Below are 25,009 nucleotides of genomic sequence, written 5' to 3'. Positions count from 1 at the left end.
ATTTGGCAACACAATAACAGAATCTTTTGTTAACATTCAGGGTTACCAGTGTTACTACTACATCATGAAACCAACTACCACCAACTGTAATTTGACATCAGTTTTAGCCAACAAAACAAACCGTGCTGCTGCCTGAATACTGTTGATGAGAAAGAAAATATATTATGTAGAATATCTCCTGCCAGGGTTTCAGAAGGATATCAATCCCAAATGTTATGTTTGTGTAGGTCCTCTAGACTCTCTACTCTCCTAAAAGGATTACAAGCTCCATTCCTCTTCAAAATAATTCTAAAGGATGTAAGTGCATGTACTAATAAGTCAGTATCCATGGTTTGCTGTCTAGTAGCAGCCTTTAACATAGTAAGTCTTCTAGCCATTTCATAAACCTGGAATTTTCTACTTGAACATAGCTCTACTGGTATTAGATATACCAGCAATACTTAGGGGTACACAAGATTAATATTGGATAGAACCATAATTCAGTTCACTTTTAGAAGAAACTCACTAATTTAGCGTTACTGATAAAAACAAATCAATACAGAAAACATTTACAACATAGCCCTTGAAAAAACTCCAAGATTTACTTCAAGTTGAATAGCTAACTTGTAAATGAGTTCTTGACATTATTTAAAGCAAATTAACATGAAGAATAAGCTGCATTAAGACTAACGAGCCATGAAGATTGCTTTTTAACACCACAGCAGACAAACACCTATAAAGTCCAAAACAAGAAACTGGCCTGGACTCCACCTTCACCACCTCTGGCTTGCAGCCATGTTTGTCACAATCTATTTCAATAGTCAGACTGAACATAGTACTTGGTGCAATATATTAAACATAAAGTGATCTTTAGTAGTTCATATCAGTAGCTAATATATTATCTGCACTAGAAATACAGAGAAGAAAAAATGCATTTTCTGTTTAACAGAACAGGCAGCAAAAATCTATTAATTTCTAAGACTTTTTCTTTCTACAGAAGAAAAGCTTAACAACTGGTGCCCAGGGTCACTGTACTGCTTTCTATTAAAACACAATTATTCTCAAGTGTCTTCTAAATCAAATGGAAGCAAAGTACAACAAAGGTTAACACCCTGCTTCAGTTTCTTCATAAAGAATATCTTCGTGATTCTTAAGATCCACCCATGAGAATTCACCCAGGGTACATGTCTTCATAAGCCCCAAAATACAGATCTACCACTGTCATCCATGCTCCTAAAGAGGGCAACACAGCTTTCTTCCTATCTCAATTGAGAAAATAGTTGAAAACTTCAAAGTGTAGATGAGTCTGTCATGCAACTGCTAGGTAGGCACATGTTAAGGCCTATTGAAGTATTAGCAACTTGCACAGTAAAAACTTCCACTGTACACGAGAGATGAACAATCCTGACAAAGTATTTGTAGGACCGTACTCAAAGATCAACTGCTTGACTAAAAATAAATCCTTACATTAACAAAAATTCTTTCTCATAAATCTGTTTTCTTCACTTCAGGAACAGAATTCAGTAACTCTACTCAAAAACCAAATGCTGCAGTGAAGTAAAATCTTGTCTCAAAACATAGTCCAAGAGTATGGTTGCATAGACACATCTTTCAACCTTAAGTTATGTAAAGAAAAAAAAAATCTAAGTGATGTTTTCAGGGAATGCTAATGATTTTGAATATGCGACCTTCCTCTGTTAAAAGATGTATCAATAGCCAGGTTATTAGCATACAAATGGATATACTTTAAATACCCAGTGGCATGGAAGACGACTCTCTGAGAAGACTGAGAAAAGCCCCATAAGTAAACAGAAGAGTGGAAGTGTTCAGTAGTTACTAAGTTTGATGGATGTTATCTACAAGAATTGTGTCATCTTTCTTGTTAAGTCCTGAATATGCTTAAGCAGGGCCTTCGACTTGGATTCGATACAAGCAAGGAATTCCTCACTAGGAGGGCGGCAGGGCATGGGAACAGGCTGGAACTGCGGGTGCCCCTGGGGGTGTTCGCGGCCAGGCTGGACGGGGCTTTTGAGCAGGACGTGAAACTCCTTCCAACCCAAGCCATTCCAAGGTTAGGACTACTCAGAATAAACCTAATCGCGTCCTGAGGACGTGCTGCTTGAAAACACACAAAGCCGGGCCTAAGGAAGGCATCTGCGCTGGAGCCTACGAAAACTCACCAGCAGTTGTTTCAGCTGGAAGAACCACTAGATTGCCATTTTACGCGAGCGAACACCCGAGGCCCGGGGAGCCCGGAGCTCAGCCCGAGAGGCGAGAAGGTAGCGGGAGACCCCGCAGCCACCACCAGCGCCTCCCGCACCCGTCACTGGACTGAGGCCCGCAGATGGGAAGCAGCGCCGCCTCCCCAACAGCCACTTCCGGCTCCGCTTGAGCGCGCGGCTTAGGCGCGCAGCACTGCCTTCCACCCCGCCTCGTCCTCCATCTCCACCCCCGGCAGCAGGGCCCGCTGGGCAAGGGGGCAGGCGGGGCGCCGCGCATGCGCAGAGCGAAGGGAGGAGGTGTGCGCGAGTGCGTCCGGCAGATGTCGGCGTTGTGTTAGGGATGCTGAGTCCCTAGAGTAGATAGCGGGGAGTTGTAGCACAATAGGGTAACAGGGAATTAAAAGGACCAGCTAGGCTGAAGTCCAGACTGAGACTTGGAGGTAAACATTGCTCTCTACAACTACGTGAAATGAGGTTGTAGAGAGGTGGGTGCGTGTCCCTTCTCCCAAGTGGCAGGTGATGAGACAAGGGGGAATGGCCTCAAGCTGCACCAGAGGAGGTTCAGCCTGGGTATCGGGAAAAAAAAATTCACAGAAACGGCCATCAGGCACTGGCAGAGGCTGCCCGGGGAGATGGCTGAGTCACCATTCCTGGAGGTATTTAGAATCATGGAATCGTTAGGTTGGAAAAGACAACTTTTAAGATCATTAACTCCAATCGTACCTGTCCACTTCTAAATCATATTCCCAAGTACCTCACCTACTCGCTTTTTACACACCTCCAGGGATGATGACTCTACCACCAACAACCTAAACTTACCCTGACGCAGCTTTAGGCCATTTCCTCTTGGTGTCTTCTCCCAGGTGATAGGCGATAGGACAAAACCCACCTCTCTACAACTTCCTTTTAGGTACTTGTGGAGACTATAGAACATGAAAGCATTAGCCAGTGCTTCTCGTGCCCCAGCGTGTATTTTACATAAAAGGATTGAGAACAGTTTATCTAGCTGATTTCAGGTATTTCTTAAATTACATTATTTTGCTACTCTCTTCCTAGGGATCTGAAAAAAAAAAACCCAAATGTTAAAAACCCAGTAGAACTATATCTGGATTTACTGAAGCTCTTCCAAATTCACTATCACCAAGTCAGCAGTTGCACTCTTCCAGTTCCAGCGCGTATGGGTTATAGTATTCTTCAAGTTTTCTCTTCCAGATTTTGATATAATTTGGTACATTGCCATCAGAGTCCTTGGAAGATGTTTTACCAGTTTCTGATAAGCCATTTTTTTCACGTTCATTGATTAAGATGATGGGTTGGGCTTCCCTTAGTCCATCAGCTTCTTCCTCTAAAGCTGCTATCATATCTTTGTAGGCCTTTCTGTTGTACCATTCTATGAAAATGGTCCTGAGTACCATATCTGAAAATTTCCACGACACTCACAGGCACTGCTTTGTTCACACAGCGACCTAGAGCCTTGCAATTCAGGGCAAAACCAAATGAGATATTCTGTGCACAGGCATAATCCATAATGTTTTGTAGAATCTCGTCCAACCCACCCTTTGACTCAATCTTTTCACAGTTAGGAGAGATGATGACACACTTAAGTTTTTTTAGCTTGAGATGTTTCAACACTTCTCAAACCTCCATAACAAGCCATTTAAAAGACATGTAGACAAGGCACTCAAGGACATGGTTTAGTGGCAGATAGGAATGTTTGGACTTGACGATCTAAGAGGTCTTTTCCAACCTAGTGATTCTATGATTCTATGAAATACCAGGTGGTTCCTCATCCATGCAGATGATGAAGAAAAAACAAATAGGTGATAATGGTGAAAGACGGGACAGAGTTACAGCAGGATCCAGGGAGAGACAGGTAACAAGGTTGCTGCCCCCCTGCTGTTGGCCTCCTCCCAGCACAAATGGAAAGTTCTTGTGAAACATCTCATTGCCGGAGGGATTTCAGTCTCCAGGTGTAAGTGTGGATGATCATAGAATAGTTTGGGTTGGATGAGACCTTAAAGATCATCCAGTTCCAACCCCTCTGCCATGAGCAGGGACACCTCCTACTAGATCAGACTGCCCAAACAACAAACACAGCCCAAACAACAGCACAGGAGGCTGAGTAAAGTCCATCCAACGATATCCAAGAAAAGTGGATGGTGTATTCTTCTGGAAAGTGCATCACAGGCTGAAGGGAGTTAAAAGAATTTTACGTTAACATGTTCAGTAACTACCACTGATGTTAATAAGTAGCTACATATTAAGATGTCAGTGATGAGTAATTTGAAAGGTACTTTTTATACATACTTTTTTACTGTTAACATGTGACCTGAATTTTCACAGGCCATGAGATATCTGGGTCCTCTTGCATGAGGAACATTGTATTAGAACTATCACAAACCACACTTGAAAAATCATCAGTAAGAGTCTCTTAAAAGAACATTGGTCTACATCTGAACAAGAAAAATGTATCCTGATGTCCTTAGGTTGCCAAGTTATCTAGGATAATACATAATCCGCAAATGACCAGGTTAATCTTAGGAAGTACAGGTTCCAAAAATGACCAGGTTATTTGAGAACACACAGTCCAAAAGATGAACAAGTCACTTAAGAGACGATAACACGCTGATGGATAGTGCAGAGAATGGGCACACATGGAAACACACACAAAAATAATAATCTGTGGGAAATCCAATTATCTTTGTTTATGGAAAGGATAACAAAATTTAATCAGAGTTGACTGCAATTAATAGCATAGGTGGATACACCTGAAGATTTTATATATAAGAGCTTACACAACTCGGGAGAGTGCTGTGTTTCTTGAACACTGGGTATGCAGCACCTATCATTCTGACAGGCTGCATGTACCGTAACGCTGCTTATGTAAGTGCTGTTTTCTTGTCACTATGGGGAGCTGTCTTGCACTACCTATTTGCAGGTTTTCTAGGTTGTATGCAGTCTGGTAAGCAACCCCCTCCGGAGCTTTAGCGTAACTGTTTAATCTGGATGCAACAACAGGTAATAAGCAGAATGAAGTTTTAACCTTTCTGTAATTCAGACTTTTGCATCTAAAGGTCTCAAGATTTTATAAGTAAAAAGCTACAGAGAAATCCTATTAGCAATTTAAATTAAAACATTGTTTATATTTATTTGTATATATTTATATTAAAACATAAAAATCATTGAGGTTTTTCTTCTATTTGGAATTCCCCAACAGGAGCAAAGTTACACTACAGGTAGTTAATTATGAAGTTTAAATCAGCTTATATTAACCACAGAGCTGCAGTTGGTCCTTACGCAGGAGAACACTCATACTGAATTCCAAGTACAGCTAATGGCTTTGGTTCCTGGGTCAGCATGACTTACCTCATGATTGCAAGTACTGCCATGGCAATTACAGTGCCCTATCTCTTTTTATTCCAAAGTTGTTTCCTGTTGCGTGTAATTGCAAAAATACCCTGTTGGGCTAAGATTCTCTAAGATATGTGGTGCAGTACAGCCTGATACTGATAGCCCTCGAGGTACAGATTGAAGTTCCAGTTGCAAGAGACAAAGAGCTCTGTAATATCCTACACTCCCTGAGATAAGTCTTAAAACTTCATTACCTGATAATTAGCTCTTAGCTGTCGTTTTGCTACTTCTGCATGATGCAGTTATTTTAAATGTCTTGTGCCAAATCAAAGAAGTTCTTTGCCCAGGTACAAAAAAAAATTGAAGATTTCATTATATGGCATTTCTCTTAATAAGAGTGTGGCTTTTTTTCTGCCAATCAAAAATACAGTCATGAATAGGGCTTCCTCTCTGCTCTTGTCTGATGAGTAGTCAAAAACTGAATATGATAAAAACCAGCCTTGACTAATGAAGAAATACAAATTATAGGATAATGTGGAAGGAATCACCATATCTGCACATGCTGATAGGTGTTGGCACTGTAATAGCTTACCAGACACGGAACCAATAAGATGCATTTACCTGCCCAAAATAACACTCTATTCATTTTTTACCTTGATTCAGAAAAATTATTTAGACACGGTACTGCTGCTGCATGCATGTGGCTGAACAACCCCCTTTCCTTCCTGCCACACTGAAGAATACATCTCAAATATATGCTGTCTTAGGCATTTCTTTACAGTTCAAGGAGTATTTTGGTCTAAAACCTACATATATTAAGGATATGTGAGGTTTTTTGAAAAGTGGAAACAAATCAGAGTTGTATCACACATGGAATTAAACATTATTTCTTGTTCTTCAGAGAGACTTGTTCATGATCTGTTTAGAAAGAGTGCTTGATGTTCAGAAGACAGAAGAAGAGAAGATGGTGCTTCAGTGTGGGTCCAGCTTTGGCAGAGCAAGAAGCAACTGCCTCACTTGCAGACAGGATACCAGCATGCTTCTTTGCCGTGCAACCTAACGCACACCTGCAGGAGATCAGTTGGACGGTTGTTTCAAAAAGGCAAGCTCAAGACATACAGCTCACAGGAAGAACTGGTTTTTAGCTCCAAAGTTAATTCATGGCTCATAATAACTTCATGCCTATCATTGTACTTACCTCTTACGCAAGCATCTGGCAGGTCTGGCTGAAGCCCTACAGGTTCTGTCACTCAAATTAAAGCCATTTGCTAAAAAATGCTGATATGATCCCTGAAGTTTAACAGCATCAGAATGGCATGTTACTCTCAAATACAAAGTCGGGATGGCAAAATACACATTTTCCCTTCCGTTGTGTCTGTACTTGAACAGTTCATCTTCAATGTTACATTTATTTAATATCTACAAATGAACCCAATTACACATAAGATATAACTTTCTCAAATAATTTTATTTTTCACTCTTTAAATAAATTTTCACTTAATTTTCCTTATCTTTATAAAATGTTTAGTCGCTTTAGTCACTTTAGTCTCTCCTACCTTGATATAAAACCCAGTCATCTTGAGTTGCTTAGGAAAAACAGTATTTTCAGCTGCTCTTCTCTGATTTCAATACAAGGTGAAAGGCTTCTGATTCCTGGTAAATGTCAGATTCAAAAGACTCTTTCCAAAGGCTGAGGAAATTAGAATGTCCTTAAGAGAATCCTAAATAATTGCTTCAAAACTAAAATGTGAACTTATTTAATCTGAGATGGAAGATAAATGTAACTATGTGATTAAACAGAGCAGTGACTTAGGTAAGGGAGTCTCTGCAGCATGTCAGTTCCTGCATAACAAAACATTAATATACACAGGTTTTGCAACACTCAACGCTTACTTATTTAGGAAAAAAATCTTTATATATTGCTGAAACAGGAATGATTAAATGCAATTAAATAAAGACTTACTTATCTGCCAATGCAGATACAATTTCTACCACTTGTCTAACTTTTATCTTCCTCTTAGTCTTATTTTATTAAAACAACTTTTGCCCCAAGTGGTCATGCATTTGCACATAGGAAGAAAGTTTTTTTCCTGTCCAATACGTTGATGATCTACTTTCTGAAGAGGTCTTGCTTCACCCTGTAAGGAACTTGAAATTTTTGTCAGACATGAGCTTCAACACCTCCAAGAAAATCAACCCAATCTTACCAGTTTAAGCCATTGGAAAAGTGCAGTCTGTTCCTGCCCAACACAGATGGAGTGAAGTTTTACAGTTAAACTTCATAAATGACCTCTTTGCATTTGAGGAGAAGAGAGTCTACAACAAAGCACAATTTGCTCTGTGGCAACTGCAGTGGGTGTCTTGGAACTGACTTGAGTTTCAGGATCAAAACTGAAAGCAGTTGAGATGCTTCTTCTCACAAGAGCTTATCTTTGTGTGCAAGCAGCATGGAAGGCAGCTGACAGAAAACTGGTCCGTAAAAATTGTGCAGCAGGGTAAATGCCGAGGATGAGCACTCATGCACAAAATGGTTAGGTCTGCCCTGGTGACAACATGTCATTTTGTAAGAAGTAACTTTTTGTGCTATTACTCTTACAGCTTTTTTGCTGTTTTTGACTACTGTGTTAGGACAGAGAGTAACTTGCAGCTGGTGCTGCGGGTGGCGAAGCCATGGGGAGCTGACAGGCTAGCCAATGTTTGACATAGAGGGAGAACTAAACCCAGACCCAACAGGGCAGGCAGGCAGGGGAAAAAGAAGCTGTTTGAATCAAAATCTGCACTGGAGGTCTTCTATTTTAAGAAAGGTATTTTGGGGGGAAAGCGTGGGGAGGCAGGAGGTGCCTGATGCACTCAAGGAGACCTTCTGACAGGCAGAGAGAGAAGGGCGCAGTGTCTGTAACTGGGAGAGGAGTGCTGGGAGAGGTGGTGAAGGAGACACAGACCTTGCAGTTCTGTCTGACTATACTATTTTCATCAGCACGGCATACAGAAGACACATTAAGAAAGTACTACTACTGCTTCTACTGGCTTTTGTCATTCAGGCAGATCTTTGTGCAGTTTCTCAGTTTTCCGACCTTCAGACAAACAGGATGTTTTTGGTTTTGTCAGTTACACTCTCATGACTGTTCTTAGCCATATCTCCAATGTACTTATTCCCAGGCGTTTTTTTCCAGCCTGGCCTTCTCACACATTAATGATTCATCCTCTGTGTGTCGAGCTCAGAAGACCTGGTTTTTTTAATAGTGTTTATTCTAATATGCTTGATACCAGCTTCATACTTTATCTTAGTCCCGATTAATCTTCCATATATTTGGCGTTACTCCCAGAGCGTGTGTAATTCTGGCAGGTAAACGGGCCAGGAGAGAGTAGATATGGAAGACAGCAATGCAAAATCCGAATTAACAGTAATCCCAGTAAAACACCCCAAAACTGGATGTAACGGCTACTAAATTGTGGGCAAGAACTCTATGGATTGGGTTGCTGGATGCTGGGCCAAGTCAAGATTTGGAGAAAACGAGTAGGGTAACAAGAACAGCTTTGGGGCCGGTGGGATGTGAAGTCCCAGCGCTTGCGGAGCAGGAGAAAGGGACGCGAAGGGTGGCCATCGCCCCCCAGACTGCGAGGCTTTAGCCCCGCTGGCGGCTGCTGGGGCGGGAGGGAAGGCGGTGCTGCGGGCCCGCCCCTCCGCGCCAGCGCCGCGGCGCCCCGCCCCCGCGGAGCGCGGAATGAGCCACTTCCGCTGCTGGGGGGTAGGGTGGTGGTGTGTGAGCTTCTCTCGCTTCCTCCCTCTTTCCCTGCTCTGAGGTGGGCGTGCGGCTTCTTCTCGCGTCTGTTTCTTTCTCTCTCAGGCGCAGAGGCGGGACCCGCTCTGTGTGTTTTTTCGGCGGTTCCTGGGCTGTGTGGTTTTTTTCGGCGGTTCCCGCGCACAGCCCGCCTCCCCCCCCCCGCTCCCGGTTGGTACCGCCCCGCGCGGCGCAGGGAGGGCGCGTGTCCGAGGGTCGTGTCGCGCGGCCGGGGAGCGCGGCTGGAGCTTCACCTCGGCGCCATCGCACCTCGCCGGGAGAGGGGCGCGGGCTGAGGCGCCGCCGAGGTCCCACCCGCGTCGCCCTTTATCCCCCGCGTTTATCCCTGTGGCTGGGGCTGGAGGCGCGCACCCTGCCCGCGGCGTCGCGCAGCGAGAGAAGATGAGCCGAGATTTCAAGCCCGGGGACCTGATCTTCGCCAAGATGAAGGGTTATCCCCACTGGCCCGCCAGGGTAAGGGCCCCCCCATTCCAGCACTCGCGCACCTCGGAAGCCACCTCCGAGTGGCGATGAGGGTCCCCTGCCTCGTGCCTGCCTCGCCGCGGGTCGCTGCTGCTGTAACGAACAGCCCTTGCTCGCCGCCCTCGGTGGTCCTAACTTGCGCAGATCTGCTTGTAGAAGGCGAGATTGGTGCGTGGTGACACGGGTCTGGAGCTGTGCCAAAAGTACCGTTCCCAGTCCTTTTTAGCTTTCTCCCTGCTCACTTGGAGGAGGCATGGCGAGTTGTGCAACTGCTGTAGGTCGTTTGACTATGGTGGGAATGTAGATTAAAGACCAATTACGGGGATGATTCTGTCCCCCTGTTTCTCTCTTGTGAGACCTCATCTGGAGTACTCTGCCCCATTCTGGAATCCTCAACGAAGGAAGGATATGGAGCTGCTGGAACGAGTCCAGAGGAGGGCTACAAGGATGCTCAGAGGGCTGGAGCACCTCCAATACAAGGACAGGCTGAAATAGTTAGGTTTGTTCAGTCTGGAGAAGAGAAGGCTCCGAGGAGATCGTATAGCGACTTTCCAGTACCTGAAGGGGCTACAAGAAAGCTGGGGAGGGACTATTTGCAAAGGTTTGTAGTGATAGGATGAGGGGGTAATGGGTATAAACTGGAGAGGGGCAGATTTAGAATGGACATGAGGAAGAATTTCTTCACCACGAGAGTGGTGAGACACTGGTAGAGGTTGCCCATGGAAGTTGTGGATGCTGCATCCCTGGAGGTGTTCAAGGCCAGGTTGGATAGGCCTTGAGCAGTCTTATCTAGTGAGATGTCCCTGCCCATGGCAGGGGGCTTGAAACTAGATGATCTTTAAGGTCCCTTCCAACCCAAACTATTCTGTCATTCTACGATTCTATGATACAATTAGCTAAGATGCTGGCTTCAGAATTGTGTTTCTTTTAAAAATTCACTGACCTTTCCTTTTTGTAGCACTTGCTATTTTGGCTTAGGCAAGTTATTGGGTCAGCATAAGGGTAGGAAGTCTTGCTATTCCCTGTGCTGAAGGAGAAGCGGTATCTGGACGAATTTGAGTTGTGCTTTTTACCTATAGTATATCATATCTCTCCTTTTAAAGAAACTGATCGTGGGAAAGGGACTGCTGTAACACCAGAAGTGTTGTCACTTCCAATTGTTGCTAATAACTCTTTGATTCTGTTGTATTTTTTATCTTATATTTTAAAAGAGAGATTGAGGCCTGCTTTATGTCTGTGGAGGTTTTTTTGTTTGTTTTTTTTTTTTTTCTTTTCTAATGCTTTCACTTATCTCCCCATAGACTGTGCTTAATTGTTACTTGACTTTAATTGTAGTCTGTCTTTTTCTTAGGTGGATGAAGTTCCTGATGGAGCAGTAAAGCCTCCTACAAATAAAATGCCTATTTTCTTTTTTGGCACCCATGAGACGTAAGTCCTTTGAATTTAACAGTCATAGTTTTTTTTAATTGTTGAATGCTGTGACAAGAAGTTAGCAGCTTGTCTGAATGCAGCATATTTTAAGCCATAGCCCTCAGTAGCAGACCAGATTTTCCTAAACTCAACTACTTTGACAAGGCATGCTTTTCTAATATTTTCTTAAGCTATTCTAGGGAATGGTAGACCATACCCATGCTGTGTACTCTTTCCTTGTCAGGAGCAAAAAAAAAAAAGCCTTCTACCCACAGTGGTATGACTGATAGGTTTTTCTTTCTTCATTAATGGACTTTAATTATACTCCTGTATATTCTCAAAATTCTCACCAGTATGTTTTCAAATAAAGTGTAATAATGCTGACAGTAGTGAAATAGGCAGCATTTGAGAAACAGACAAATAATCATCCACTTGCGTGGAGGGACAGTATTTTTTTCCACATTTAAACTTGCTTGCAGATATGCTGGTTTTATACAGTTCTGCTTTTTGAAAATTATCACATTACTTTATAGCATGACTGTTTGTCCTAGCATAGATCTCTTAAGACTTCAAATTCAGTCCTGCAGCTGTTCTTGGATTTGGTTTTAACAAAACTAAATACCAGCACCTCTGATGATGAGTTTTTTAATTCTGCTGTTTCTCTCCATAAAATGGCAAGCAGTATGTAAGCAGGTCAGAGATAGAAGTTGTGTATATAAGTACTCTGTTTCTGGAGTTTTGTAGAAGAGTCTTGGGTTTTTCTTCATCTTACTAAATATTTATTTTAGTCTGGTACTTTGCATCTACCTTTTAGTAAGTGATGTTAAGACAAGGTACATTGCCCTGTTGAATAAAAGAGTAAGCATCCCTGTATGCTTGGCTCAATACCCTATTCAATTGTTCTCATCTTTCACGAGATTTCATGAGTGGCACAGTTATTGTAGTTTGGTTTTGGTTTTTGGCTTTTGTGTTTGTGTAGTTTTGTGGTTAAAGAGGCTAAAGAATTTGATTCAACGTTGCAGGGTGTGAGTCTTGTCCACCTTCTTAAGAAGGATTTTAAATGATGCAGCAGGCTACCTTTTTTTCTTAATTGCCCTCCAGCTGATTTTTTTTTTTTTTTAAACGATGAAAAATACAATATTGCTTTGATCCTGCACTTGGTAGTATGTGTCATTCTGGATTGTACTGGGCTCTTGTGCAGTTGTAAATTAAGTACAGCGATGCAGGTTGACTCTAAGGGGGATGGAAATAACTCCTTACCTAAAGCTTTAAAAATACCTTTGCGAATTTTGAGGAGCATCATGGCCAGTTCTTAATTTAGCTTAGCCTTCCAGGAGGTGCTTGGGTTTGGAAGGGGTGTTTTGTAGTTTGTGTGGGTAAATTTGAAATATCTGTCCCTCACCCTTACCTTTTTGATGGGCTTACGAAATAAAGTTTTACTGTGATCTGTTTTTTGTTAGGCTATAAGTTCAGGGTTACCAAATTTCCGAGATCTATACAGTGTAAGAGAAACTTCTTGCCCCTGCTTCATACACATTGCAAAGTACAGGGTGTTCAATGACCTAGTGGTGGTGTTTGCTCTTCATGCATGTCTCTTCCATTGTGCTCCTTAGAGTGGCAACAGGTAAAACTCCTATGCTTCTTGATTCTACTTGTTGCTTACGGCAAATACCTGTAGGTAAGAGTAGGAAGGAGCAGATAAGTTAAGAAAAGAGACTGGTGTTCCATGGCATGAAATCCTACTTAGTTTTGTAGCTGTAAATAGTGACTTAGTGATCCATTAGGAATTAGGTAGGTGTAACGTTTTTCTGTATTTTTTTCATGGGAATCAAAATGAGTGGGGTAAACTTGATGTACCATGTGCCTCTCATAGTTTGAGTCACACCCATGCAAAGTCAGACACTGTGCACCTTCAGCATGTTAGTAGTCCATACCTGATGCAAGAAATAATTATTGCTGCAAAAAGCGGAATATTCTGGTTTAAGCTGAAGTGTAATCTGCTTTCCAACTTCAGCTAAGTCTCAAGTAACTGTATGTTTTGAAAGTTACAGTTTTTATTGGTTCAGGGTTCTTTATTCTTAACACTTAATCCTGTTTTTTTTTCCTAAGGAAGCAGTCACTCTTTCCATTTGTTTGCAAGATACTCAGTTTTTATTTTTGCTGGTTTGCAGCAGTCTGCTGTCCTATCTTAGGATGCAGCACCGTCTTTCCTTGCAGACACACTCAATGCCCAGAGAAGGAGAGGGGCCAGATGTATGGAGGCAGTAATGAAAAACTTTGGGCTATTGAAGGCAAAAGTTGAGTAAACTGAAGGCACGTAATGTAGCTGATTTAGTTGTTGCAGTAGTAATGAATTTCACATCTTGGTAACATTTGGTGCTTATTTCTCCTTTGAAAAGACTAACCATTTAAAACGTGAAATTTTGTTCTTTTCTTTCTTTCTCTTTTTAAGGGCATTTTTGGGACCAAAGGACATATTTCCTTACTCTGAAAATAAAGATAAATATGGCAAACCAAATAAGAGAAAGGGATTTAATGAAGGGTTGTGGGAAATCGACAACAATCCTAAAGTGAAGTTCTCTCATCAGCAGGTAGGTTATGCAAAATCTGCAAATCTTCATTGCTATGCTGTTGGGGGGAAAAAAGGCAGTGAGTATTTCCCTGCTGTAGGGTAATGAGTTATTACTGTTGTTCAGCTGCAGGTTAGCATGATTTTTTGTTTTTATTTTTTTTATTTTTTTTTAGTCAATCTCTAGTATTAATAGCATAAAAGAGGCTTAGGGTGTTGTTTAACTGGGTATATTATAGTTCATTAGCTCATGAGAGATCATGTTGACAGTTTCAGAGCACAAGGTTAGAAGCTTTAACGCGTTTTACAACACTCATCAAGATTTACTTAAAATCATACATATACTTATTTATTTATACTTACAACTTTATACGTTCCTAAGTTACTTATCTTTGGAATTGTATGATTATGCTTGACAAGTGGGAGTTTGCTTTACTTCTTCCTGTCCTCTATTTCCAAGTGCTTTTCTTCACAGGTATCCTTGTAAGATTTCAGTACGTGCTTTCTTAGCATAGAGTATTTTCCTTGTGATGGTTGGAAGCAATGTTATGCTTGCCTTTTGCCCCCAAACTGTGACATGACTTGCTTGATTCAGTTTTTGTTCATCAATAATTTCTGGTTTCTTTCCCTCTTGGTAAATCTTCCAAGCTTAAACTAGAGCTATGTGGTGCTACCCATACAAAGACCCAAATTTATTCTAAAGAGAAAGAAACTGTCTTGGTCACTTTATCTTTGACTACCTGCTCCGAACATTCTGTACGCTTTTGATTTCACCGTGTGCACTGGACTCTGATCAGATACTGGGGCCACTAATGCTACGGTAACAGTAGGAAGAATTGGTATCTTCTGGTATTGACTTGCTGCTCTTACACAACATGCCAGGTTGCTGTTTCAGCACCAGTTAATCTGTGCTTCATAATATATCCCAAATTACTGTGTTTCTAGTTTGAAAGAGAATGAGGATGGAAAGTTACGAGTTTCTGAAGTAGAATAAAGAGATAAGATGATGTACTCCAGATGTGCACTTTTTCTACTTTGGGATATGGGAGGGCACTAATCCCCTCATCATAGTCAGAAGGCCTGCCTTAATGAGGGACAGATGCTCTCTGCTACTGTAAAATGAGTTGATATACTTTCTCACCATTTTTGTGATAGTTTAGGAGAGATGCTCTGTGGATGGCTGAGGCAGTTGTGAACCATGAGTTGTATCTCGTCAGTCATCCTAACAAGATGAAAATCTGGGTATAAACAATCAACAGTTACAAGCTGGTCTAGCGCTTTGTTTCACAGCAGGAATCAGTGGCTTTAATTAAGCAGTGCTCTGGGTTGCTTTTGTAGCATCTTAGATATTTTTAACTACATTTTCAATTGGAAGTACCCAAACATGCTGCCAAGGGATGTGTACAGACTGTTTGTGGAGTCTAGCAGCTTTTCTGCAGGATAATCCTTCCCACCTTTTGCGTTCATTTCAAATGCTTCACTTCAGTTTTGATGATGGCACTTTGTTCCAGTTTGAGCTAAAGCAGAATCAATTTTCTAACTTCTCAGCTAAGGCTCATCTAAGTAACATGATTTTTTGGAAGTTAACTATATGTTTTGAGACAGTGTCTGTCTATAGATGTGATAATGCTTAACATTTATGATTATCACTGTTGTGATAGGTCATCGGTATGCAGAAAGGCTGTTGCTTGTATTTATCCTTGTCATCCTCAAGTTGGCGGAATTCTGCAAGTGAAAGGTGCTATAAAGGGTCACAGCTGCAGGGAGGAGTGGACAGGACAGGTGACGCAAAACTGATCAGCAACATCATATAGAGTATAAACCCAAGGGATCACGAGGACCAAGCCCGCTTCTTTCATGGTCAGCATCTAATACTGACATTGTCTGTCTTCTTGCCCCTGATCCTGGGTTCGTGTATTGTTGAATCCAGTTCCCAGGTCCAGCTCTTATCTGCCAGTGACTCCAGGCCAGGACCTTTCACCCTGTCTGCTCTGTAGCATTAGTGGTGATGTACAGATGTTGTGTGGGATCCAATGTAATGTATTTGTATAGATTTTATTATTTTCTTATTAATAGTATTTTTATTATTACTATTATTGTTTCATTAAAACTGTTGTAGTATTCGTTTCCAAGACACAAATTACTGTCATTTCCCTTTCCCTATGTGTGGGGGGATTGCATCCATGAATTGTTCACATTTAGCTGCTGGTAAACCAGGTGCTGGGGCTAAACCATGACATTCTTCCCCAGGCTCCTTCTGTGAACTCATCAGGTTCTGTCCCAAGCCACTGGGTTGTTCTCAGCCATTTTGTTTATAGAATCGTAGAATAGTTAGGGTTGGAAGGGACCTTAAAGATCATCTAGTTCCAACCCCCCTGCCATGGGCAGGGACATCCGACTAAATCAGGCTGCCCAAGGCCCTACACAACTTGGCCTTGAACATCTCCAGGGACGGTGCACCCACAACTTCCTTCGGCAACCTGTGGCAGTGCCTCACTAATCTCATGGTGAAGAAATTCTTCCTCATGTCTAGTCTAAATCTGTCCCTCTCCTTTCTCCACTACTTATTTATTTAAAAATAAGAAGAAATATTTTATTTCCACAAGTCGTATTTAAAATCTGTTCCTGTAAGTAAGGCTTAAAATTACTAGAAGAATAAACTTTTCTCAGTAAGGATGTTTTGGTTGGAGTACCGTGTCCGGTTCTGGGCTACTTGGCAGAGAGAGACATGGATATACTGGAGGGAGTAAGTCGCATGAGGGACCATGAAAATAACAGACTGGAGCATCTCTGCTACAAGGAAAGGCTGAGAGAGCAGTTCAGCCCCAGAAGGCTCAGGGGTGATCTTGTCATCATGTACAAATACTTGAAGCGAGGATGCAAAGTGACAGAGCCAGGCTCTTTTCAGTGCCTCTGGTCCAGCCATGCCAATGGGCATCAACATATGAGGTTCCCTCTGAAAATCGGGATACACTTTTCACTGTGAGGGTGATGAAGCAGTGGCACAGGTTGCCCAGGGATGTGTGGAGTCTCCATCTTTGGAGATAATGAGAGGCTGTCTAGATATGGGTTCTGATGAGCCAGCTCTAGGTGCCCCTCCTTAATCAGGGGAGGTTTGGACCAGACTGAATTCCAGAATGAATGAAGTAACACAGCAGATTTGCACACTGAATTTTCACATTAACTTTAGGGAGTCTTTTGTTTTGATAGCCTTCTCTTTCTAACCTGTGCTGTGCATTGTCAAAAGCAGGTTTTACTGGGAGCAAATCAGGCCCTTAGGACTTTGCAGGCTCTTGGTTTTACTTGTGGGCAGTTCTTGATGGTGCTAAAGGAGTGCATCCACAAATGCCTGAGTATATTTGACATTCTGTGAAATAATAAATCAGGATGTAAATCAGGCAGAGCAAGTGTTTCTTGGTCTCAAATAAAACTGACAGTAAGGGTCAACTGCAGAAATTCATTGAGCATCTTTGGTGATGTCAGGTGAATCAGTCATGGATCCTGTATGTTTTCTCACAAAGCACTACCTTTTGGCTTTAATTCTTAGACTTGAAATATGTCACTATTCCGCCAGAGATTATAGGTAAGATGGAACATCCAGCTTAAGCATAGAATAGAAACTTGTCATATGATATTTGGGGTTAGTTGTACTTGTTTCAGCTTGTGTGCTCAAATGAGCTTTTATTTCTTCAGTACTTTCAGGATAGTACGGTTCACAGCGATGAGACTTGAGAGGTATCCTATTTCTTGTTCTTGAATTAGTTCCCTTGGTGTTTATTTTGTGACTTTCATGTTCGTGAGGATGTGTTTTGCAGAATCAAACCCTATAACCCAAATCCAATGCCTACTTATCAGTAAACTGCTCCTAGCTGGCTCCTTCATTATCAACTTCCAAAGTCTTCAAGGCGAACAACGCCAAGCTCTAACAAACGCTCCCAGCTGCCCTTGTCTGCTTTCGCACATCAATTGTTACCTTAGCATCCTCTTCTCAGAGCTGGAGGAACAAGTAAGTGGAGTTTCTCCCTCTTAGAGATCAGGGAAGGATGCTTATCTGTTTGGTAACAGTCTGTGGCTGTCTTAATTTTAACAGCTAAGGGTTTTTTTGGGGTTAGGGCTTCTGGATGTTGGGAAAGGAAAGGAAGTTTACGAGTGCTTGAGGTTAGACAGTTCTATTAGGAGTTTGTGGGGAAGCCTGTACCTGTCCTGACGGTATTGGAGTGGTTGAAAGCAACTTCTGAGGCCCCACCTTCCCATCATTGCCAAAGGGGTATGGCACATGGAACAAAACACTCATCTCAGGGAATCTTGCACAATTTAGCCAGTTCACATAAGCTTTTTATTACCAATTCTGGTAATGAGAAATGAAGACAAGTGAGCACTTAGAGAAACATGCCTTAGCTTCCCTCCAGCCACCTGTTGCCCCGTCATTGGTCTCCAGCCCCCTCACTACCCATTGCTGTCAGTCCCTTGGCTGAGGTGATGGCAGTGCAGGAGATGGGGGCTCATGTGTAGTGGTAACTCTGCTTTTGCAGTTACTTGTTGCCTACTTCAGTGGGTTGGGCATGAGCTGCCCCACAGGCTGCCATCCCCTCAGAGCTGTTCCTTTTCTTGCCCTTTCACCCCTGCTCAGACAATTCCTCTGGGCTAGAACCTGGCTTGTGAGATGGGCTGAAGCCTGGCTTGGTTGACTTTTCATGTGCCTTCTCTATCCATTGCCTCCCCTGTTTGGGCATCGCTTTAACCTTGATGTCCCTCGTGCCAAGTACAGGTGCAATGTCTGTGGGCACGCATCGCTGATGCGCAGCGTCTCCCATTTTCCCCAGCAGCACTCTGGGGGTGCTCTCTCCCAGGCACAGCAGCCCCATTGGCTGCGGCAGGGCTGGCTCCTGGAGGCTGGTGAGTGGTGGGTTGCGGAGGCTGGGAGGAAAGGTGGCACTGGGATACTACTCAGGGAGGGTGCTGTTCTCCCAATAATGTTGTGAAGCAGGATGGTGTGTTGCAGCATGTGAAGACGCTGCAGCGCTCATGCATGGGCAGGTGGGTCAGCTGAGGTGTTGGGGACAAATGAATGTGCACATAGGTGCTCCTTGGCCTCTGTATTTGATCTGCGTGCAGTTCCTTGACTTTAAAGATTATTGGAGTTCAGTGAAACAGAGTTACTGGGCAGTAGCAGGGATGACAGTTTAATTGTCAGAGCCGGGATACTGAGGGTCAGCAGGTAATTCTGTGTAGGTGGTGTATAGCAGGTAAGGTCAGGGGACAGAAAATCACGTGGAGGTGGTGGCAACATTGAGCTTGGATAGTAGAGGGACAGACTTGTCAGGTATTCATACAGAGGGTTTCTCTTTCATTTTTTTTTCCCAGGTTTTTTTTTTTTTTTTTTTTTATTACTGGGCCTGTCTTGCCTTGGTGACTCCTAAGTGCCACATTTTCTGTGTAACTGCCAGAACTTGCTGGAATGTTCTGAAAGTAGTATTTATACTTTGCAGATGTTGCATAGCTGCTAGTAAAGGAGGTGAAAGACAGAAGGGAGCTTGTGGTTTGGGCTTAAATCCAAAGCCACTTCCCTAGTGAAGGATGAATTAAAGAGTCAGGGGAGTTCTGCCAGCTTTGTTTGGAAGAACTAATGTTAAGAGTGAGGATGCTATCCACAATGTAATGGAATACAAAAAGTAATTTTGGCACCTCTGTTTCTGTATTTTTAACTTAATACTTCAGCTTTCATTATAATTACTTTTTTTTTTTTTCAGCTCATGTTTTCATGAACAGCTGGTTGGCTCACTTAGGGCTGATAGCTTACTTAAAAATTCACTTCTTGGCAGTAGTAGCACAGGTTGTATTTGACCAAAACCATGGGGGTTTTTATTATACATAAGATAAACCTTGCTTTGTAGTATTTTTAGTGTGAAAATAAGTTATCAAACTTTCAGTTGCTAATGCAATAATAATGAAAACGCAATTTAAACTGAAAAATGTAGAAATTAATGAAATAAGAATAATATTCTTGTAGTTCTAATAAGGGGTTCCTTAGGATGATACTTCCTTCAGTAATGTACGTATGTCAGAACACCTCTAAGTATCATTATTCTGTAGTTTAGGAAGGATTTAAGGTCTCATGTGTGATGTTTTTATATTGAAGTCCCATCCAGCCATTAACACTCCTATCAAAGAAACTGTTCAAGAAGGCAGACAGGAGCCTGCTGAGGGGAGTGAAGAAAAAGCAGGAGCCAAAAGAAGAAAGTCATCTATCCCAAAAGTAAGTAACTGAATTGGTGTTTTATTCTACCAGAAAAGATTTTAAGTCAAAACTATTGCGAAGTTTTTACTTAACTGCTTTAATAGTGCTTTTTTGTTGTATTGCCTTGCCTTTGCTGCTTTTCAGGCATGTGTACAGTAATATTCTTGTCCTTCTGTATCCCTTAAAGGTGATACACGGTTTTGGAAATTATTTCTGTTACTAGTCTGTATTTTGAGGTCATAGTATACTTAAATTCATACAGTACTTTTTAGGCAGGAGAAGGTGGAAATGATCACCAACCAAAACTTAGCTATAAGTTTCCTTTTTTTTTTCAGCGGGAAGATTTTTTAATATAATAGGCAGATACGACTGTCTTTCAGTTATGACAGCTTTTGTTGAAAAGTCTAACAGAGCATTAGGTTCTGTCTGGGTGAAAGCATTCTTCAGTGTATTTGGCTTGAACCGATTTTAAGAATCAGTTTGAATTAGGCCACACTGCTAATCGACTAATTAGGATATAAATGGATGTAAAGGATTTCTCAGCTGTATCAATTGAACTCTGAACCAGGAAAGTATCTGTAAGTAATCAGTATACAGTAGTTTACTATGTAGACTGTTTACCTTCTTTGCTTTGTAAATGAGTCCGCACCTTAGAATCCTTCCAAAACAGGACTGTTTTCTCTTCAGATAAATCATATTCATACTGAAAACTGCATTTCTGTCTGAGACACCTTTTTTTCAGTTTGCTGTTGCTGTACATACCTCATACTGTAAGAGCTGAACCTTTCTAGCTTACTGTACAATTAATGCTATTAGCGTAACACACTGCTTTGAACTTACCCTATCCTTGAATGTTTTGTTTTGTTCGTGTGAGGTTATTCTTCATGTGTCATGAAAGAGAACTTACGTGTCGTATCCTCTCAGTTGTTTTCTTTAAGGAGAAGGGAATCATACAATATGAAAAACTGCAGATAGGATTAATACATTTAAATTTTAACAATTGTATCTGCTTTAAAAGGGAACTTCACAAAAGGTGCTTTCAGATAGGACAAGGTAATAGTATTCAAGCTGAGAGAATGAACTGAAGATCTATACAGCATGCGCATACATAGGCTGCAAGGAAATGTTGATTATTTTCAAATAGATTTTAATGAATTCTTGATTTGTCAGGTCTTAACTGCTCGCCTAAACTGAAAACTAGTATTTTAAGGTTTAAAAAAAACCCCAGTGAAACACGAAAAAAAGACATAGATTAGATGGTACCAATTACCAGTAATTATTGTCTCACACATGATAAAACAATCTGTTTGTGGTCTGTTTACTGCATTAAGTCTTTGTTTAATAGAGTTATACTATGCTAAATATGGTCTGTGACTTGGATATTCATCTGTATAGATAAACAGTGATCCAAATGAATCTTGAATGTTGGCATCAGCACTTAGAAGTACTCATGTAATGGTGACCTGATGAAAAAGGGTGGTTATGTTACCATGAACACAAAGTGGAATTGAAGTTCCACTATAGTGTATTGCTGTATTTTGACCTGTTCTGACAACCATCTGCAGGTGCATACTGGAGAAAGTTGTCCTGCCTAAGGACAATGTGTACCCAAGAAAGAAGTGTATCTACAGAATTCAGCTATTCAAAGTAAAAAGCAGCCTAATGGCTCTTCATGTATTCTCTTTTCACTGTGAAATACTTCTTAATGCGTTTTTTTCACTCTTGACTCCCCTTGTAGTTATCCCCCAAAGGGGATAATAACTTACCCACAGAAGCTGAAACAGAAGAAAAGGAGATGGACACCTCAAAGGAAGATGATCTGACTTCTGAGAAAAACAGCAAAGAAGTATGTCAAAACTATTTCTTTGTAGCAGAGAATGTTTTGTTATGTTGATTGATGTAAATCTCTTACTGAGTACTAAGAAACTACAGTTATTATAACTGACAGTGCCAGGAGCTGTTCAGTTGTAAAAAACTTCCTATGTGTTCACTCGCATTCATACTGAGGCTTTCATCGGGCAGGAAACTTTCAGTCTAATTGTCTGGAAGTTCAGTTGAAACTGGTAGCACAGCGTGCACTTGGAATCCTGTGTTCAGTTTTGGACTCTTAGTTTTCTAACTAAGAGAAAACTGTGGAGGTGCTGGTGCATGTGCAAAGAAGGGCCAGCGAAACTGGTGAATAGTCTGGAGCACAATTCTTATGAGGGGTGGCTGAGGGAACTGGGGTTGTTTAGCCTGAAGAAAAGGAGGCTGAGGGGAGGAGACCTTATCGCTCTCTACAGCTACCTGAAAGGAGGTTGTAGTGAGGTGGGTGTTTATCTCTTCTCTGCATAACAAGTGATAGGATGATAGGAAATGGCCTCAAGTTCTACCAGGGTGAGGTTTAGATTGGATATTAGGAAGTATCTCTCCACTGAAAGGGTTGTCAAGCCTTGGAACAGGCTGCCCAAGGCAGTGGTGAAATTGCCATTCTTGGAGGTATGTAAAAGATGTGTAGATGTGGTACTTCTTAGAGACATGGTTTATGGCTAGACTTGGCAGTGCTACGTTTACGGTTGGACTTGATGATCCTAAGGGTCTTTTCTAAACTAAATGATTCTAAATCTGTGTGATTTTTTTTAATCACTTAATCTGTATTTCAAATATCCTTTAAACAGACTAAAATGTGATTACATAACTTTATTTAAAACAGAATATTATTTAGTACTTATTTTATTTCTTGCCTTTCAGAAAAAAAATCCTGATTGTCATATAATCAGGATTTTGATAATGCTAAAGCAAGAGATGTCTTTATATATTATAGGGTTTTCTAAATTATGTGCCTGAGGCTGAAGTTGTGGAAAAAAACTTGTAATAATTTGTTTTGTTAAGATTATCACCATTTTTAATCTTCACAGGATACGGTGAAAACAAATGAGGTTTCTATTCCTAAAGTTGCTAGAAGAGGAAGAAAAAGAAAGGTAACAATATGTTTAATTACTTCATCTTACTGGAATTTTTGGATACGATGATACTGGTTATTATTTTCTTTAATCACAGATCATACATAAGTTGAAGTGCTTAACACTCTCTTCCCCCTTTTTGAAACAATTGAAAGATGTGTAGGAATGAAAAGTCTGAGTGTATTTTAGAAGTGATGATTCTGTTTGAACTTAATGTAAAGTAGGGAGTTCCTGTCTTTTCCCAAAGAGTCCATTGCAAATATGAAAAACTAAGGTATAAACTATTTCTAGACAACCAATAAAATAGTCTGGTTTGAGGCTTTGAAGAATTTCTTCCAACATCTTCATCACACTGAACTAACCTGAAATACTTCACCTTTTCATGAGATTGTGATTTTGTGGTCTCATAAGCCTGGGGAACATATAACTTACCTTGAAAGAGGCAGTTCCAGCTGTGTACTCATTATGTTCTAGACTTAATGTTCATGTGGTCACACAGCAAACCAGATCATGGCACTGACCCAACTAAAAAGTAGATTAAAGTGGGGCAAAGTTTAATTTGAATTTAAAACCACTTAACTTGTAACATTAGTGCTCACAGCAGGGATGGGATAAGTGCAAAGTGCTTATGACCTTCGTGTTATTTATCACAGGTAAGGAGCATCCTGAGTATCATTTGCTTCACAAACAAGAAGACTATGTGTTTGGATGCTTGTACAAAAATAACTTGAATATTTAAAAAACATAATCTAAAGAATGTTTTAAAAAAACTTACATAAACCTAAAACAAAATTCTCTTATACAAAGAATACTAAGAAAAAATACGTACTTGCCAATAATTTTTCTGTTGCTGCTAGCTCATGCTCCTGCACCCAGGACACTAAATTCTGTGGTTATTTTCTCTAGTTGGATATTTCTCAATTCTTTTTGTCCGCATGTATGGATATGGAATGTGTCTGCAGGGAGATATGTATCCTTTCATCAAGATGTTCTTCTGTCATAAGTTCTGTCTGTCTTTACAACCCAGCCCCCCTAAAATGACTGTGTAGAGGAAGGTCACGATGTCCAGTTAGTGCAGGTCAACATACAATTTTTCACTGTGAGTAACTGGCTGTAGAGCTGGAAGCAGGTGTTTTTCAGATAGCCCTATCTATGGCTTGTTACTTAAGTGAAGCAAGGGGAGATTTTTTACTGCATGTAAAAGAAGAGTATTTGTATATACCGGGGGAAGTGATCTTAGTTGCTTAAAACTGGGTTTTGGCATGCTGTTTTGGTGATTCTAAAAATACAGATAACCTTTTTCCTTTGTCATACCAAGATAGCTTATAGTTAAAGAAGATGAATGGGCTTGTTGAAATGATATGAAACATTACTATATAAGGTAGTGATGGTATGACAAGGATGGAATTATTGATGTATAAATACAGTCTGTTACTAAATTTGGAAACTTTTTTCCATATAAAGAAACAATAGTGTAATAATGCATTTCTAGAAGTTTAAAACTGTTTATTGATAAGAAGTTAGTGACCTGCATTTTTTCATTTTTGAAATTCATTCTTTAAATTAGGCTGAAAAACAAGCAGAAGCTGAAGAAGCAGCAGCAGTGGCAACAGCAGCAGTGGCAGCAGCAGCTCCTGTACCAGTGTCTCCGAAAGTAAGCCCCAAAAGAGGAAGACCAGCAGGTAACTTTGGAAGATATATATATATTTTGTTTCACTACATTAATAACTTACTAGAGTTAGTGAGGGAGCTGCCTCTTTCTCCCAAAGTACTGCGGAGTGTTTTCTCATGCTAAAGGCAGTAGTTGCTGATAGATTATAATGACAAAACGCCTCATCTCAAACTGAAGAATTCAGGATGTAAATGGACTTAAATTGTTAGTGTTAGTGCTCAGCTATCCAAATAAGATTTGTTTTGGGTACAAGTATCACCTTTAGAAAAGCCTTCTACCTTGAAGGCTGCTGAACTCTACACAATAAGAGCTCTTCTTGCATTATTGCTCCATGGAGGCTTATATTCATTAAAGGTCTATA

The 25,009-nt window shown here is 41.1% G+C and overlaps 2 protein-coding genes across 11 annotated transcripts in view; one reads left to right on the top strand and one right to left on the bottom strand.

Annotated features, from left to right (window-relative positions):
* CCDC171 (coiled-coil domain containing 171) overlaps window positions 1–2,390 on the bottom strand; it is a 166,720-nt gene extending 164,330 nt beyond the window's left edge. For 3 of the 8 annotated variants that reach the window (XM_054054471.1, XM_054054470.1, XM_054054473.1), the window contains exon 1: window positions 2,160–2,389. The gene's annotated coding sequence lies outside the window, so the exon portion shown is untranslated. Of the gene's footprint in view, window positions 1–2,159 lie in introns of all 8 variants that reach the window. The other 5 variants (XM_054054465.1, XM_054054472.1, XM_054054468.1 and 2 more) reach the window with 3 other exon arrangements.
* A 5,633-nt stretch (window positions 2,391–8,023) lies between these two features.
* The window catches only part of PSIP1 (PC4 and SRSF1 interacting protein 1), a 38,857-nt gene continuing 21,871 nt past the window's right edge, over window positions 8,024–25,009 (top strand). The window contains exons 1-7 of one of the 3 annotated variants that reach the window (XM_054054756.1): window positions 8,024–8,047; window positions 11,169–11,245; window positions 13,680–13,818; window positions 19,936–20,052; window positions 21,773–21,880; window positions 22,932–22,994; window positions 24,544–24,658. In XM_054054756.1, coding sequence (XP_053910731.1) covers window positions 11,214–11,245; window positions 13,680–13,818; window positions 19,936–20,052; window positions 21,773–21,880; window positions 22,932–22,994; window positions 24,544–24,658 — 574 coding nt within the window. In that variant the 5' untranslated portion in view covers window positions 8,024–8,047; window positions 11,169–11,213. The other 2 variants (XM_054054755.1, XM_009556332.2) reach the window with 2 other exon arrangements.

Source organism: Cuculus canorus, chromosome Z (genome assembly GCF_017976375.1).
Source record: "Cuculus canorus isolate bCucCan1 chromosome Z, bCucCan1.pri, whole genome shotgun sequence".
NCBI lineage: Eukaryota > Metazoa > Chordata > Aves > Cuculiformes > Cuculidae > Cuculus > Cuculus canorus.
Note: the sequence above shows the minus strand (reverse complement) of the source record. Positions and strands in the feature narration are given on the sequence as shown.